At 41.0% G+C, this 14,450-nt stretch overlaps 1 protein-coding gene across 3 annotated transcripts in view; it reads left to right on the forward strand.

The window, feature by feature from the left end:
• The window catches only part of LOC124034267 (V-type proton ATPase 116 kDa subunit a2-like), a 34,980-nt gene that overhangs the window by 12,154 nt on the left and 8,376 nt on the right, over positions 1-14,450 (forward strand). The window contains exons 1-8 of one of the 3 annotated variants that reach the window (XM_046347203.1): positions 10,679-11,573; positions 12,287-12,350; positions 12,572-12,669; positions 12,867-13,004; positions 13,347-13,444; positions 13,541-13,667; positions 13,867-13,949; positions 14,107-14,200. In XM_046347203.1, the coding sequence (XP_046203159.1) occupies positions 12,667-12,669; positions 12,867-13,004; positions 13,347-13,444; positions 13,541-13,667; positions 13,867-13,949; positions 14,107-14,200 (543 nt within the window). In that variant the 5' untranslated portion in view covers positions 10,679-11,573; positions 12,287-12,350; positions 12,572-12,666. Of the gene's footprint in view, positions 1-10,678; positions 11,574-12,286; positions 12,351-12,571; positions 12,670-12,866; positions 13,005-13,346; positions 13,445-13,540; positions 13,668-13,866; positions 13,950-13,974; positions 13,997-14,106; positions 14,201-14,450 lie in introns of those variants that run through there. The other 2 variants (XM_046347202.1, XM_046347204.1) reach the window with 2 other exon arrangements.

The following is a 14,450-nucleotide window of genomic DNA, read 5'->3' on the forward strand; positions in this document are numbered from 1 at the left end:
TGAAAAACTAGTTTTAATGACTCCAACCTAAAGTGTATGTGAACTTCCGACTTCAACTGTATGTATCCTTGACCTTGTGTTATATTTCTGTCTGTGATCTTAACAGTGCTACTTCACAATACTGGCACGGAAAAGCCATGATCATCATTTGACGACAAAGCTCTAATTAGAAAACATATTTCAACAAAAATATTGCCGCCTTTTCAGTTATAACAGGGAGCAATCGACATCAACACCTACCAAGTGTAGTGTGTTTCCAGTCCCACCATTGTCAAGTATTGAATTAGATCGGGAAGCAGGCTTTAGCAAATTGTTTTTGGCCATGTCTGTTCCAACTTTGTATTTCCCCTAGCTGGCCAAGAACAATATTTCTACTAAAAATGAAGTAGACACCTGCAAATGCTAGGCATCTATGTGGCTAAGATGTTTAGGAAAATTAACTACCCAGGATTTTCTTTGAGTAATGATTGCATACTATCCCAATAGATTAGCTTAGTGCACAGAGATATGACTATGTTATTCCTCATTTGAGCTGTCTGGCTGAAATGTAGACAGTCCTAGCACGAAAGCTACACATGTATAGGACTGTGACCATTTATAATTAATGTTTCCAGTCATTTAATATGTTATGCCTAGTAGCCTCCAATGATCATTAATCCTAAACTGGATATATTTACCCTGGAAATATAAGATTGCTTATCATCAAAGGCAGTTCTGTCCCAGTTGTCAAATGGTAAAATTGAATTTCAGATTGGGATTGATGGAGCATGTTAAATTAAATAAAAACTATTATCTCTAGGTCAGGGATGGGTAACTCCAGTCCTTGAGGGCTTGATTGGTGACACACATTTGCCCCAGCTGACACCTGACTTCAATAATCAACTAATCATAGTCTTCGGGTTAGAATGCAATTAGTTTAATTAATCAGGTGTGATAGGTTTTTTTTATTTTTTTTATTATTTTTTTATAAAGGGCTGGGGGAAAGTGTGGCACTAATTAGCCCCCGGGGACTGGAGTTGCCCATACCTGATCTAGGTCTACATCTGAGCTGGAGTCATTCTAGAACCACATACTCATTTTACATGGTTTACTTTCCCTCTTCTGGTAGAACTTGTAACCATCGTCCAGCCTCATGGAATGTGGAGGGCAACTAATGTAAGTGTCAACTACAGTTCTGCACTTTATAGTAATGAAATTCTATAGACAGAATAATATTTGGTGAACAGTTTATCTTTCAGCTACAGGAGACTCTACAATAACAAGTCTCGAAGGTGAAGTGTCTAAGCATTGACAACTTCAGAGGTCTACTAAACCTACATCCCAGAACTTCAGAGAGCAGTGTTAAGACTGGGCTCTCAATTGGTGCTACCAAGAAGAATGACCCTGAGATCAAATGAACCAAGACTCCATGATGTGCCTCCACCAACAAGGGCTGAGCTGCTACAACTTCAAGGAGATATCACCACGCAACACAGGATGCTGTTAGCACACCTTTTGGTGGGGAAGGAGCTTTCCCTCATGTCAGACTTAGTGGTTCCTGGGAATGTGTGAAAACATTTCAGTACTCAGCACTCTGTAGGTTGTTGAAAGAGGGTGGCCTACAACCAAACATGAATCATATGTAAATAAGGGAAGTTTGTGTGGGCAACAAACTTGTGTATGAAAAAATATTTGTGTATTCTTTATCTAGCATATAGGCATCATTATTGTGGTTTTAGAATTATTTACTAAACTGGTTTCCTTTGTCTATGCTTTTGATGGTTTTCACTTCAAATTAGCATACTTACACTAGGGCACTTATCTAGAAAGATGGACTACCCTGGTGTAAATACAGTACAAAACAAGTCAGATCACACAAATCATGTCAAATAAACATTTATTATGGTGATAAAACAACCTATTCTATAACCTCCAAAATAACAAAAGTGCAGTGTAAGAAAACATACTTTAAAAATATATATTTGAAATGTAAAACATACAAACCTCAGTGATATCACCCTGCCCAGACCCACCTGCTCACACCCACATCTCCAGTGCCTGCATCACCCTCTGCCACATGACATCAAACTGCACCATTTTGTTTCTCTCTGTAAAACATTCAGATAAAGTACTGAACTGCTATCACCCAGACCTAGTGGAAAAAATCAATACTATAAGAATATTTTGAAAATAAATACACAATGTAGAGACAGAAGTCGAGCTGGGTTATAACCTACATCCTGTCCCTTTGTTCACTGGGGAGAGGATCGCTGAGGGAGCATCACTGAGAATGAACATCTACCATCTACCCCCAAGATTTGTCCTATTTGAATAAACCTATTTTCCTCCCCTGATTTGTTTGGGGGATCTGTGTTAAAGAATAACATCAACTGCTTAACATTAAAGATAGGGAAAATATTCAATTTGGTGCTAATTGGGATCCAAGTGAAGAATAAAGTACAGTGTAGTCATGGAAAGTGTTCAAATCGGGTTAAAGTTCTCTACTGCAATGGATTTCCATCATTGATTCTTGAGAGGTTGTTTTTGAGATCAGTGTAGATCTGCATTCAACCACTCCAGTGGGGGTTGGAGATGGCATAGCCTAATACTAACGGAAGCATGTCTTTTCAGCCACAACCGTTGATGACAGGTGTATAAAATCGACCACACAGCCATGCTATCTCCATAAACAAACATTGGCAGTAGAATGTCCCTTACTGAAAATCTCCAGTGACTTGCAACGTGGCACCGTCATAGGATGCCACCTTTTCCAACAAGTCAGTTTGTCAAATTTCTGCCCTGCTAGAGCTGCCCCGGTCAACTGTAAGTGCTGTTATTGTGAAGTGGAAACGTCTAGGAGCAACAACGGCACAGCCGCAAAGTGGTGGGCCACACAAGCTCACAGAACCGTGCTGCAGAGTGCTGAAGCGTGTAAAAACTGTCTTTCCTCGGTTGCAACACTCACTACCGAGTTCCAAATTGTCTCTGGAAGAAATGTCAGCACAAGTTGGAGTGGTGTAAAGCTCACCTCCGCTGGACTCAGTGGAAACGAGTTCTCTGGATTGAGGAATCACGCTTCACCATCTAGCAGTCCGACGGACGAATCTGGGTTTGGAGAACGATACCTGTGCGAATGCATAGTGCTAACTGTAAAGGAAGAATGGTCTTGGGGCTGTTTTTCATTGTTCGGGCTTGGCCCCTTCGTTCCAATGAAGAACATCTTAGCGCTACAGCATACAATGACATTCTAGACAATTCTGTGCTTCAAACTTTGTGGCAACAATTTTCCCTTGCCTGTTTCAGCAAGACGATGACCCCGTTGTGTGGGCGAGCGGTTTGCTGATGTCACCGTTGTGAACAGAGTGCCCCATGGTGGCGGTGGGGTTACGGTATGGGCAGGCATAAGCTATGGACAACAAACAGAATTGCTGGTCACAGAATTGTGAGGAGATCCTGAGGCCCATTTCTTTTTTCTTTTAAGGTATCTGTGACCAACAGATTCATATCTGTATTCCCAGTCATGTGAAATCCATAGATTAGGAGCTAATTCATTTATTTCAATTGACTGATTTCATCATGAACTGTAACCTAATGTGAAGCACAGTATCGCTCAACTCAGACAGCGGTGTGTAGCCTACTGTAACTGCTGGCAAAGTAATTCAAAGCCTGTACATTATCACTCAGGATATAACTTTCCAGTGCTACTATTTTTACCATGTAGGCCTAATGTTGTTATTAAAACAAAATCAGTCAACCCCATAGTAGAATAGTTTTGACCTATTTACCTAGTCAGCTTGTTGTGTATTTTATGAGAGATAAATATTCCTCGAGGGACATTCAAGTTGCGAGAGCCATGAGAGGGGAAACATGTCCGATTCTGATTAGCAGTCAATACACAACACTTCCATGAAAGCAGTTTTGGCAAATGTAGTTTAATAAAAAAGTTGGGGGATCCCAGTTTTACGTTGCTATCATGTTTATTTATCTACTCCTTCAATTGCGGCATCGTTTTACAAATGCAGGTTTTCAACCTGGGTTTTAAGAATGGTTTCAGCACAACAAAGCTTATAAAGGGAAATGTCCTCTTAAAAGGGCAATGAAATACTTTGTAATAGAAACAAAGCAAAAGTCAAATTTTGAGTGAAATTATTTTTATTCATATTAATTATAGAAAATAAGTAATAATATCAATCAGGATGTTGTGTCCAATGGGGTAAATGCAAATGGATGCAGGTCACTGAACTAAATGACTATCACCCGTGGCACTCACTTCTGTCATCATGAAGTGCTTTGAGAGGCTAATCAAGGATCATATCATCTCCTCCTTACCCGACACCCTAGACCCACTCTAATTGGCATACTGCCCCAATAGATCCACAGATGATGTAATCGCACTGCACACTGCCCTATCCCATCTGGACAAGAGGAATACCTATGTAAGAATGCTGTTCATTGACAACAGCTCAGCATTCAACAACATAGTCCCTTCCAAACTCAAGACCCTGGGATTGAACACCTTGAACACGGGGACCCCTTGGGGGTGTGTGCTTTGTGCCCTTCTGTACTCCCTGTTCACCAACGACTGAGCAGCCGCACACGACTGCAACACCAAGTTTGCTGACGACACAACGGTGGTAGGACTGATCGACAATACAGCAGAATATAGGGAGGAAGTCCGAGACCTTATCAGCCAGACAGAGAAGCTGATCGTGGACTACAGGAACTGGAGGGCGAGCACACCCCCGTCCACATTGATTGGGCTGTAGTGGAGCGGGTCGAGAGCTTCAAGTTCCTCTGTGTTCACATCACTAAGGAATTAACATTGTCCACACACCCACACAGTTGTGAACAGGGCACGACAGCGTCTTTCCCCCCTCAGGAGGCAGAAAAGATTTGTCATGGGCCCTCATCCTCAAAGTTATACAGCTGCACCATTGAGAGCATCTTGAGTGGCTCCATCACCGCTTGGTATGGCCACTGCAAGGCATCCGACCGCAATGTGCTACATAGGGTGGTGAGTACGGCCTAGTACATCACTGGGGCCGAGCTCCCTGCCAACCATGACCTCTATATACCAGGTGGCGTAAGAGGAAGGCCCAACAAATTGTGAAGACTCCAGCCACCCATAAACTATTTTCCCTGCTTCCGCATGGCAAGCGATACCAGTGCACCAAGTGTGGAACCAACAGGACCCTGAACAGCTTCTACCCCCAAGCCATAGGACTGCTAAATAGCTAATCAAATGGCTCCCCAGACTACCTGCATTGACCCTTTTTTGCACTGACTCTATGCACACAAGCTGGATTCTACCCACACACTTACATATACACTGACACCCCAACACACACACTCACTTTTTTACACAAACTTTTTTTTATACACTGGCTCTATGCACACCTGAGTCTACCCACGCACTCACACATACTGACACCCCAATATACACACACACATTCACACTCACCGCACGATGCTGCTACTGCCTTATCCATCCTTTTGCCTAGTCACTTTACCTCTATATGTACATAGCTACCTCAATTACCTCGTATCCCTGCATATTGACTCGGTATTGGTACTCTATGTATAGACAGCTCCTTCAGAAAGTATTCACACCCCTTGACTTTTTCTGTTTTGTTACAGCCTGAATTTAAAATGGATTAAACTTAAAAAAAATTGTCACTGGCCTACACACAATATCCCATAATGTCAAAGTGTAATAATATTTTTAGAAATATTTACATATTACTACAAAATAAAAAAGCTGAAACGTCTTGTAAGTATTCAACCCCTTTGTTATGACAAGCCTAAATCACTACAAAGATACAGCCGTCCTTCCTCACTCAGTTGCCGGAGAGTAAGGAAGCCACTCAAGGATTTAATCATGATGCAAATGGTGACTTTAAAACAGTTACAGAGTTTAATGGCTGTGATAGGAGAACTGAGGATGGATCAACAACATTGTAGTTACTCCACAATACTAACCTAATTGACAGAGTGAAAAGAAGGAAGCCTGTACAGAATACAAATATTCCAAAACATGGATCCTGTTTGCAACAAGGCACTGCTGAAAATGTGGCAAAGCAATTCACTTTTTATCCTGAATACACATGGTTATGTTTGGGGCAAATCCAATACAACACATTACTGAGTACCACTCTCCATATTTTCAATCATAGTGGTGGTTGGTTGCATCATGTTTATTCTTTCAGTGAAATACGGAACCGTTCCGTATTTTATCTAACGAGTGGCATCCATAAGTTTAAATATTCCTATTACATTGCACAACCTTCAATGTTATGTCATAATTATGTAAAATTCTGGCAAATTAGTTCGCAACGAGCCAGGCAGCCCAAACTGTTGCATATACCCTGACTCTGCGTGCAATAAACGCAAGAGAAGTGACACAATTTCACCTGGTTAATATTGCCTGCTAACCTGGATTTCTTTTAGCTAAATATGCAGGTTTAAAAAAATATATACTTCTGTATATAGATTTTAAGAAAGGCATTGATGTTTATGGTTAGGTACAGTCATGCAACGATTGTGCTTTTTTCACAAATGCGCTTTGTTAAATCATCCCTAGTTTGGCGAAGTTGCCTGTCTTTGTTGGGAAGAAATATGCTTCACACAGTTCGCAACGAGCCAGGCGGCCCAAACTGCTGCATATACCCTGACTCTGTTGCAAGAGAAGTGACACATTTTCCCTAGTTAAAAGAAATTCATGTTAGCAGGCAATATTAACTAAATATTCAGGTTTAAAATATATACTTGTGTATTGATTTTAAGAAAGGCATTGATGTTTATGGTTAGGTACACGTTGGAGCAACGACAGTCCTTTTTCACGAAAGCGCACCGAATCGATTAAATGCAACGCAGAACACGCTAGATAAACTAGTAATATCATCAACCATGTGTAGTTAACTAGTGATTATGATTGATTGATTGATTGTTTTTTATAATATAAGTTTAATGCTAGCTAGCAACTTACCTTGGCTTACTGCATTCGCGTAACAGGCATGCTCCTCGTGGAGTGCAATGTCAAATCAAATTTTATTTGTCACATACACATGGTTAGCAGATGTTAATGCGAGTGTAGCGAAATGCTTGTGCTTCTAGTTCTGACAATGCAGTAATAACCAACGAGTAATCTAGCTAACAATTCCAAAACTACTACCTTATACACACAAGTGTAAAGGGATAAAGAATATGTACATAAAGATATATGAATGAGTGATGGTACAGAGCGGCATAGGCAAGATGCAGTAGATGGTATCGAGTACAGTATATACATATGAGATGAGTATGTAAACAAAGTGGCATAGTTAAAGTGGCTAGTGATACATGTATTACATAAGGATGCAGTAAATGATATAGAGTACAGTATATACGTATGCATATGAGATGAATAATGTAGGGTATGTAAACATTATATTAGGTAGCATTGTTTAAAGTGGCTAGTGATATTTTACATAATTTCCCATCAATTCCCATTATTAAAGTGGCTGGAGTTGAGTCAGTGTCAGTGTGCTGGCAGCAGCCACTCAATGTTAGTGGTGGCTGTTTAACAGTCTGATGGCCTTGAGATAGAAGCTGTTTTTCAGTCTCTCGGTCCCAGCTTTGATGCACCTGTACTGACCTCGCCTTCTGGACGATAGCGGGGTGAACAGGCAGTGGCTCGGGTGGTTGTTGTCCTTGATGATCTTTATGGCCTTCCTGTGACATCGGGTGGTGTAGGTGTCCTGGAGGGCAGGTAGTTTGCCCCCGGTGATGCGTTGTGCAGACCTCACTACCCTCTGGAGAGCCTTACGGTTGTGGGCGGAGCAGTTGCCGTACCAGGCGGTGATACAGCCCGCCAGGATGCTCTCGATTGTGCATCTGTAGAAGTTTGTGAGTGCTTTTGGTGACAAGCCGAATGTCTTCAGCCTCCTGAGGTTGAAGAGGCGCTGCTGCGCCTTCTTTACAATGCTGTCTGTGTGGGTGGACCAATTCAGTTTGTCTGTGATGTGTACGCCGAGGAACATAAAACTTACTACCCTCTCCACTACTGTTCCATCGATGTGGATAGGGGGGGTGTTCCGTTCCCTCTGCTGTTTCCTGATGTCCACAATCATCTCCTTAGTTTTGTTGACGTTGAGTAAAGCAGGTGGTTAGAGCATTGGACTAGTTAACCAAGATTAAATCCCCGAGCTGACAAGATAAAAATCTGTCATTCTGCCCCTGAACAAGGCAGTTAACTAGGCCATCATTGAAATTAAGAATGTGTTCTTAACTGATTTTCCTAGTTAAATAAAGGTGTAAAAAAAAAACGTCCAAATCGGTGTCCAAAAATACAGATTTCCGATTGTTTTGAAAACTTGAAATCGGCCCTAATTATTCGGCCATTACGAGTAATTGGTTGACCTCTAATTCCACGTATGCAAAGCTCTTAGACTTACTCATAAAGACTCTCAGCTGAAATCGCTGCCAAATGTGATTCAGTGGTGTAAATAATTATGTAAATGTGATACTTCTGCATTTAATTTTCAATAAATTTACAGCTATTTCTAAAAAGAGGTTTTCACTTTGACATTATGGGGTATTGTGTGTGGATGCGTGAGAACATTTATACACCTGTTTACGAAGCATGTGACATAACATTTGATTTGAATTTAATGTTTTGTTTTTCTGTCTTGAATAAAAGTAATAATGGAAAAGAATAATGGCTGGGTCTTGACTTGTTTATTATGTATTATGTAGTCTCGTTTGTGTAGCCAGAAGGCTGACATTTCATTTATTTTATGCAGTGACTAAATACATTTTTTAAAACAAAACCTTGAGATGATAATTAAATGTATTGCTAGAATAGGCGTATCATTGATTTTCACGCTAATGAATGATAACGAATGTAATAAGTCAATCTTAGCTGTTATATACAGTGGGGCAAAAAAGTATTTAGTCAGCCACCAATTGTGCAAGTTCTCTTGAAAGATGAGAGAGGCCTGTAATTTTCATCATAGGTACACTTCAACTATGACAGACAAAATGAGAAAAAAATCCAGAAAATCACATTGTAGGATTTTTAATGAATTTATTTGCAAATTATGGTGGAAAATAAGTATTTGGTCAATAACAAAAGTTTATCTCAATACTTTGTTATATACCCTTTGTTGGTAATGACAGAGGTCAAACGTTTTCTGTAAGTCTTCACAAAGTTTTCACACACTGTTGCTGGTATTTTGGCCCATTCCTCCATGCAGATCTCCTCTAGAGCAGTGATGTTTTGGGGCTGTTGCTGGGCAACACGGACTTTCAACTCCCTCCAAAGATATTCCATGGGGTTGAGATCTGGACACTGGCTAGGCCACTCCAGGACCTTGAAATACTTCTTACGAAGCCACTCCTTAAGTGGGAGAACTTGCACAATTGGTGGCTGACTAAATACTTTTTTGCCCCACTGTATAAAATATTGCATACCTTAGAATGTCACATGATTCACGGCGGGTTTGGATTCGTGGGCAAAATATAAGCGCAACATGCAACAATTTCAAAGATTTTACTGAGTTACAGTTCATCATATAAAGAAATCAGTCAATTTAAATATATTAATTAGGCCCTAATCTATTGATTTCACATGACTGGACAGGGGTGCAGCCATCAGTCGGCCTTGGAGGGCACCCCCCACCCTCAGACGATTACACAGGTGATGAAGGGATGTGAAGGTCCTGGGCTGGCATGGTTACACGTGGTCTGCGGTTGTGAGGCAGGTTGGACATACTGCCAAATTCTCTAAAACAATGTTGGAGCCAGCTTATGGTAGATAAATTAACATTCAATTCTCTGGCAAACAGCTCTGGTGGACAATCCTGCAGTCAGCATGCCAATTGCACACTCCCTCAACTTGAGACAGCTATGGCGTTGTGTGACAAAACTCTTTATAGTGTTTTGTTTACATTTTAGAGGCGATAAGGTGATAGTTGCATGCCGCCACCTAATAATGTATTGGCTGTGTATCGGCATACTATTCTGTAGTATGAATTCATTACACTTTGTGGAAAAATTGCCCTACCAACTATAACCTTACACCTATTGAAACCTCATCACTGGGAACTACTTTTAGCCCTATATGATCCTACAGAGAGCGGGAGGTTCTGGGAAATTGCGTTCAAATCTAGAAAAAATACTGCATTCTTGCCAGAGGCGTCTCCAAAAACACTTATACACACATACAGTAGTTACGCTGTGCAGCTTTTAAATTGGTTTTGAATGAGGTATTGTACTTCGCTACTTTTGTTTAAGCATCTGTTACATAGTGCATTTTTGTAGGCTAGATTTTGTAGTTTTTGTAGGCTACAGTAGAGGGATGACACGGAAAGGTTGTGGCAGCCCCTCAGAGTCAGAAAGAAAATTGCTCATCGTTGTTCAGAGATTCTAATTTCCTGCAAGTTTCTAAAGACGTAACGGCATGCATGGGAATGCTTGCACATTAAATATCACTTTTTTATCAGTTAGCGATGCTAATGAAAATCGTTTTGGTAAACGGAAAGGCTTTCCCCAAAACCTTCTCAATTCAATGTTAACTACAAAGTAGACTTACCTGGCAGAATGATATCATGATTATTTGTATCAATCAGGTGGGCATTTGTATAGCAAACTCTGCAATCATGTGCAGTGTAGAAACATCTCTAACCAAACACATTCCTCTCTTTCTAGATTTGCAATTAAAGGGGAATTACAATCAATCAACAACAACATAAAATTATCCCACATTTCTTCGGGTGTGATTTATGCATTAACATCCACTCAGAACATCCAATTTTGTTGCATTCTATAAATAATTGTAATTTTGATAGTGGAAAGCAAAACAAAAATGAAAAAGAATCATAAACCAGGAAAAATATTAACAGAGAAAATGGAATTTGGGAAAATACTAAACCGAATTAATCAAATGGGGTGTGTGAGTGGAAGATGGAGAAAAATTAGTGAATGAGGGAAAGTGTGAATGGGTGAGTGAATGTCATTGCATGGAAAAGATCATGTGTAACAACGTTCAGGTAACTTTAGAGAAATTAGCTATATATCAAGGTCAATGTTTTTATTTTAAAAGTAACTTAAAATACTTTGACTCTGACCATGTTTTAAATTACCTACACCCATGCCTGCGACGTTCAGGCCCTCCCCTACCCGAGCCTGATAACACTGCTTCTTCCTCAGTTTAATAGTATCAATAAGCTGCTTGTCTCTCTGTCCCCGCTCCCTGAGTGTTTCGGCTGCTCAATGATGAGATGTGAGAGAGAGCTGTTGGCTGACGTTAGCCAACTACTTTTCATCACTCTAAACTCCGACAAAATGTGTGGAACATTATTATTTTCTATCAACTCGGACAATGTTTTTGCTAGGGCTGGCACAATTACCATATAACCGTGAAACCAACGGTTATGAAGACCGTCATGAATATAAAATAACCGCCATAACCATTATTTTTTATTGAAGATTGGACGGCTGGGCAGTCATGCAGTTGAGTCCGTTTCTGCGGTAATATGGACTCTTAACTCTTATGAAACTGTTTTGCTCCTTGCTGAAACAATCAAGGTGTTGTAGCAAACGTTCTACATTCCATGGTAATGAAGAATGTCCATTCAAATGATGTTAGATTCGGCAAAATGAAGCCACGAGCAGCACTGTAGATATTGAGATGAGCGAGATGTAAGACTTTGCTCTCGCAGTCACACACAGTGTCTGCGCAGCTTCATGCTGTTACAGCGTGGTAGCCAGGGCACCAAAACAGCTGAGAAGTGGAGGTTTGCGCTTCAAAGCTTTGTTGTTCAAGAAATTGACCCACTATGCAGTTTACTTTCTGCATCTGCGTCATATTGCTGAGTCTACCTTTTTAAAGGGACATTTCTAAAATGTTCAACTTCATATTCATAATCTCCAGCCGGGTTTAGAAATAATTAGGACTTTGTGACTGTGTTAACTAGTGACGACCCATATTGATGTGTATTCCTCCTGCTTTTACTGCCTGCTTTTACTTCCTGCTTTTACTTCCTGCTTTTACTTTCTGCTTTTACTTTCTGCTTTTACTTCCTGCTTTTACTTTCCTGCTTTGCTCCTATGGGTATACTCTCAATGGCCGCCAGTCCATCCATTATGCCATCATTGACTTTAATGAGTACGCCCGTTCCATTCATTCTATTTCTAGAGCAGCACATGCGGTCAGGAACTGAGGAGAGGAGAAAATGTGCTCCATAAAAAATACAATTTGACAGTGAATATTCTACGTGTTGTTCTTGACCCCATAAAACACTGGATATTTTGGCACTGTGTTTCTGAGGCTAACCCCTGAAAAGTCGGCGCTAACCCTGCTGCGGAGAAGGGCCAGCTAGCCCTGGGCTAAGGTTGGTGCTAGTTCACTATAGAATGTGCAAGTGTGAACACTCGCTTAGCCCTGGGCTAAAGAGACTCTTAGCCCTGGGCCTAGTGTGGGCTTGATGAAAAACACAGTGTAAATTACAACAGATTAAGTTTATTGATATACATGTATTATTTGAAACAAATGGATTGTTTGAAATGCAGTGACTCTGTGTTGTGTACTAAGACTTCATTGCATATTTGACAGGGTACCTTCTAAGAGAAATCAAGAGGGCAGACATTCCACTTCCAGAGGGAGAAGTGAACCCGGTTGCACCCCTGCCCAAACATGTCCTAGTTATAATGGTTAGCGCACCCTACCTGTCTCTCTAGAACGTCATAAATCCTTTTATCATAAGAATGAAGTATTGACTTCGTCCCAAATGACACCATATGTTCCCTAAGTAGTGCACTATATAGAGTATAGGGAACATATGGTGCCATTTGGGACACCGCCCGAATTGCCATTGCTATTGACTCTCTGTATGTATGGCTGTCTCCAGGAGCAGTTGCAGAGGTTGGAGGTGGAGCTGAGCGAGGTGACCAGGAATAAGGAGAAGCTACAGAAGAACCTCCTGGAGCTGACAGAGTATACACACATGCTGCGCATCACACGCAACTTTGTGCACCGCAGCGCAGAGGTAGGTCCAACAGCTTCTCCACAAAGCAGGATCCCACCACTGTACAACACTTTGCCCCTCAGTTTGACTTAAGAGCACTTGCAATGGCTTTGATTTGCTTCATGAAGTGACTGAGCAAATTTTAGGGTCACATGATTTGGCTTTGCACATAACATTAAGTCTTTCTTTTCTCTTTTTTTTTCTTTATAGCGGATGTTTTGGGGATATATCTGGGGCTAGCCAAAATCTTGCTGCTTGTCTTTTATTCATTTATGCATGGGAAAATTCTTGCCCTTTTTCTAACAATGTGTTATGGGGGTGTATGTGTTTTGTGTGTCCTCACACTGGGGTTATGTTTCACAGTGTGAGCCCCCGCAGGTCCAGTATGAGGAGTTCCCCTTCCTAGAAAAGGATTCCATGATGGACTACAGCAGCATGCAGCGACTAGGGGCCAAACTAGGGTAAAAGGCTATCAGCAGTCATATATATTTGTACACACTTGGGTATTTGTGCCTGTTTACTGTAATACCCTGTTTATCTCAACCTCACTCCTGCAGGTTTATATCAGGGCTGATTCAGAGAAGGAAAATAGAGGCCTTTGAGCGCATGCTGTGGAGAGTGTGTAAGGGCTACACCATCCTTAGCTACTCTGAGATTGACGAGTACTTGGAGGACCCTGACACGGTGGGTCAAAGTTGTTATGCCTGAGAGAGATTCTTAGCCCTTTTCTAAATGGTTGAGTGTGAGATAAAATAATAAGGTACTGCTTACCATATAGGTAAATTTAACAGCATCCCTGTTGGGCCTGTGAGAGGTAAAACATCTCACCTCAGCCTTACCATGTCTATATTCTAATCCGCTTCCTGTTCTCTGGTTATTGCAGGGTGAGCCAATTAAGAGTGTGGTTTTCCTCATCTCCTACTGGGGCGAGCAGATTGGACAGAAAGTCAAGAAGATCTGTGACTGGTAATTAAAACACCTCTCCAACTGACCTGTTACACTTTCAGCCTGAGGTGATTCCCTGCCAAACCATTAGGCCTGTTATCTTGCCCCCAACAAGCTCTGAAGACTGTGGCTTTAACCTATGTGATAACATCATGGAGCTTGTCTTTTTGCCCCTCAGCTACCACTGTCACGTGTATCCATACCCCAACAGCAATGAGGAGAGGAATGATGTTGTGGAGGGACTCAGGACTCGCATCCAGGACCTGCACACTGTAAGCTCTCTAAAATCCTTGTGAGCAACAACATAGTGGGTGATGTTTTTTTAGTTTGTTTTGTCTTTAAGTAATGAAAATAACTTTTTTACACCCATGTATTCTTTAACCAGAAAAGGTTAACTCCAGAGATCTCTCCCTAATGTCACTGGCTACTTAAAATATAAGCTATCAACAGATTAAGGTGTTATTCCTGCTGAATTTAGCTGTTGAAATACAGTGCCGTCAGAAAGTATTTTAGTCCTCTTTT

Source organism: Oncorhynchus gorbuscha, linkage group LG04 (assembly GCF_021184085.1).
Source record: "Oncorhynchus gorbuscha isolate QuinsamMale2020 ecotype Even-year linkage group LG04, OgorEven_v1.0, whole genome shotgun sequence".
Classification (NCBI taxonomy): domain Eukaryota; kingdom Metazoa; phylum Chordata; class Actinopteri; order Salmoniformes; family Salmonidae; genus Oncorhynchus; species Oncorhynchus gorbuscha.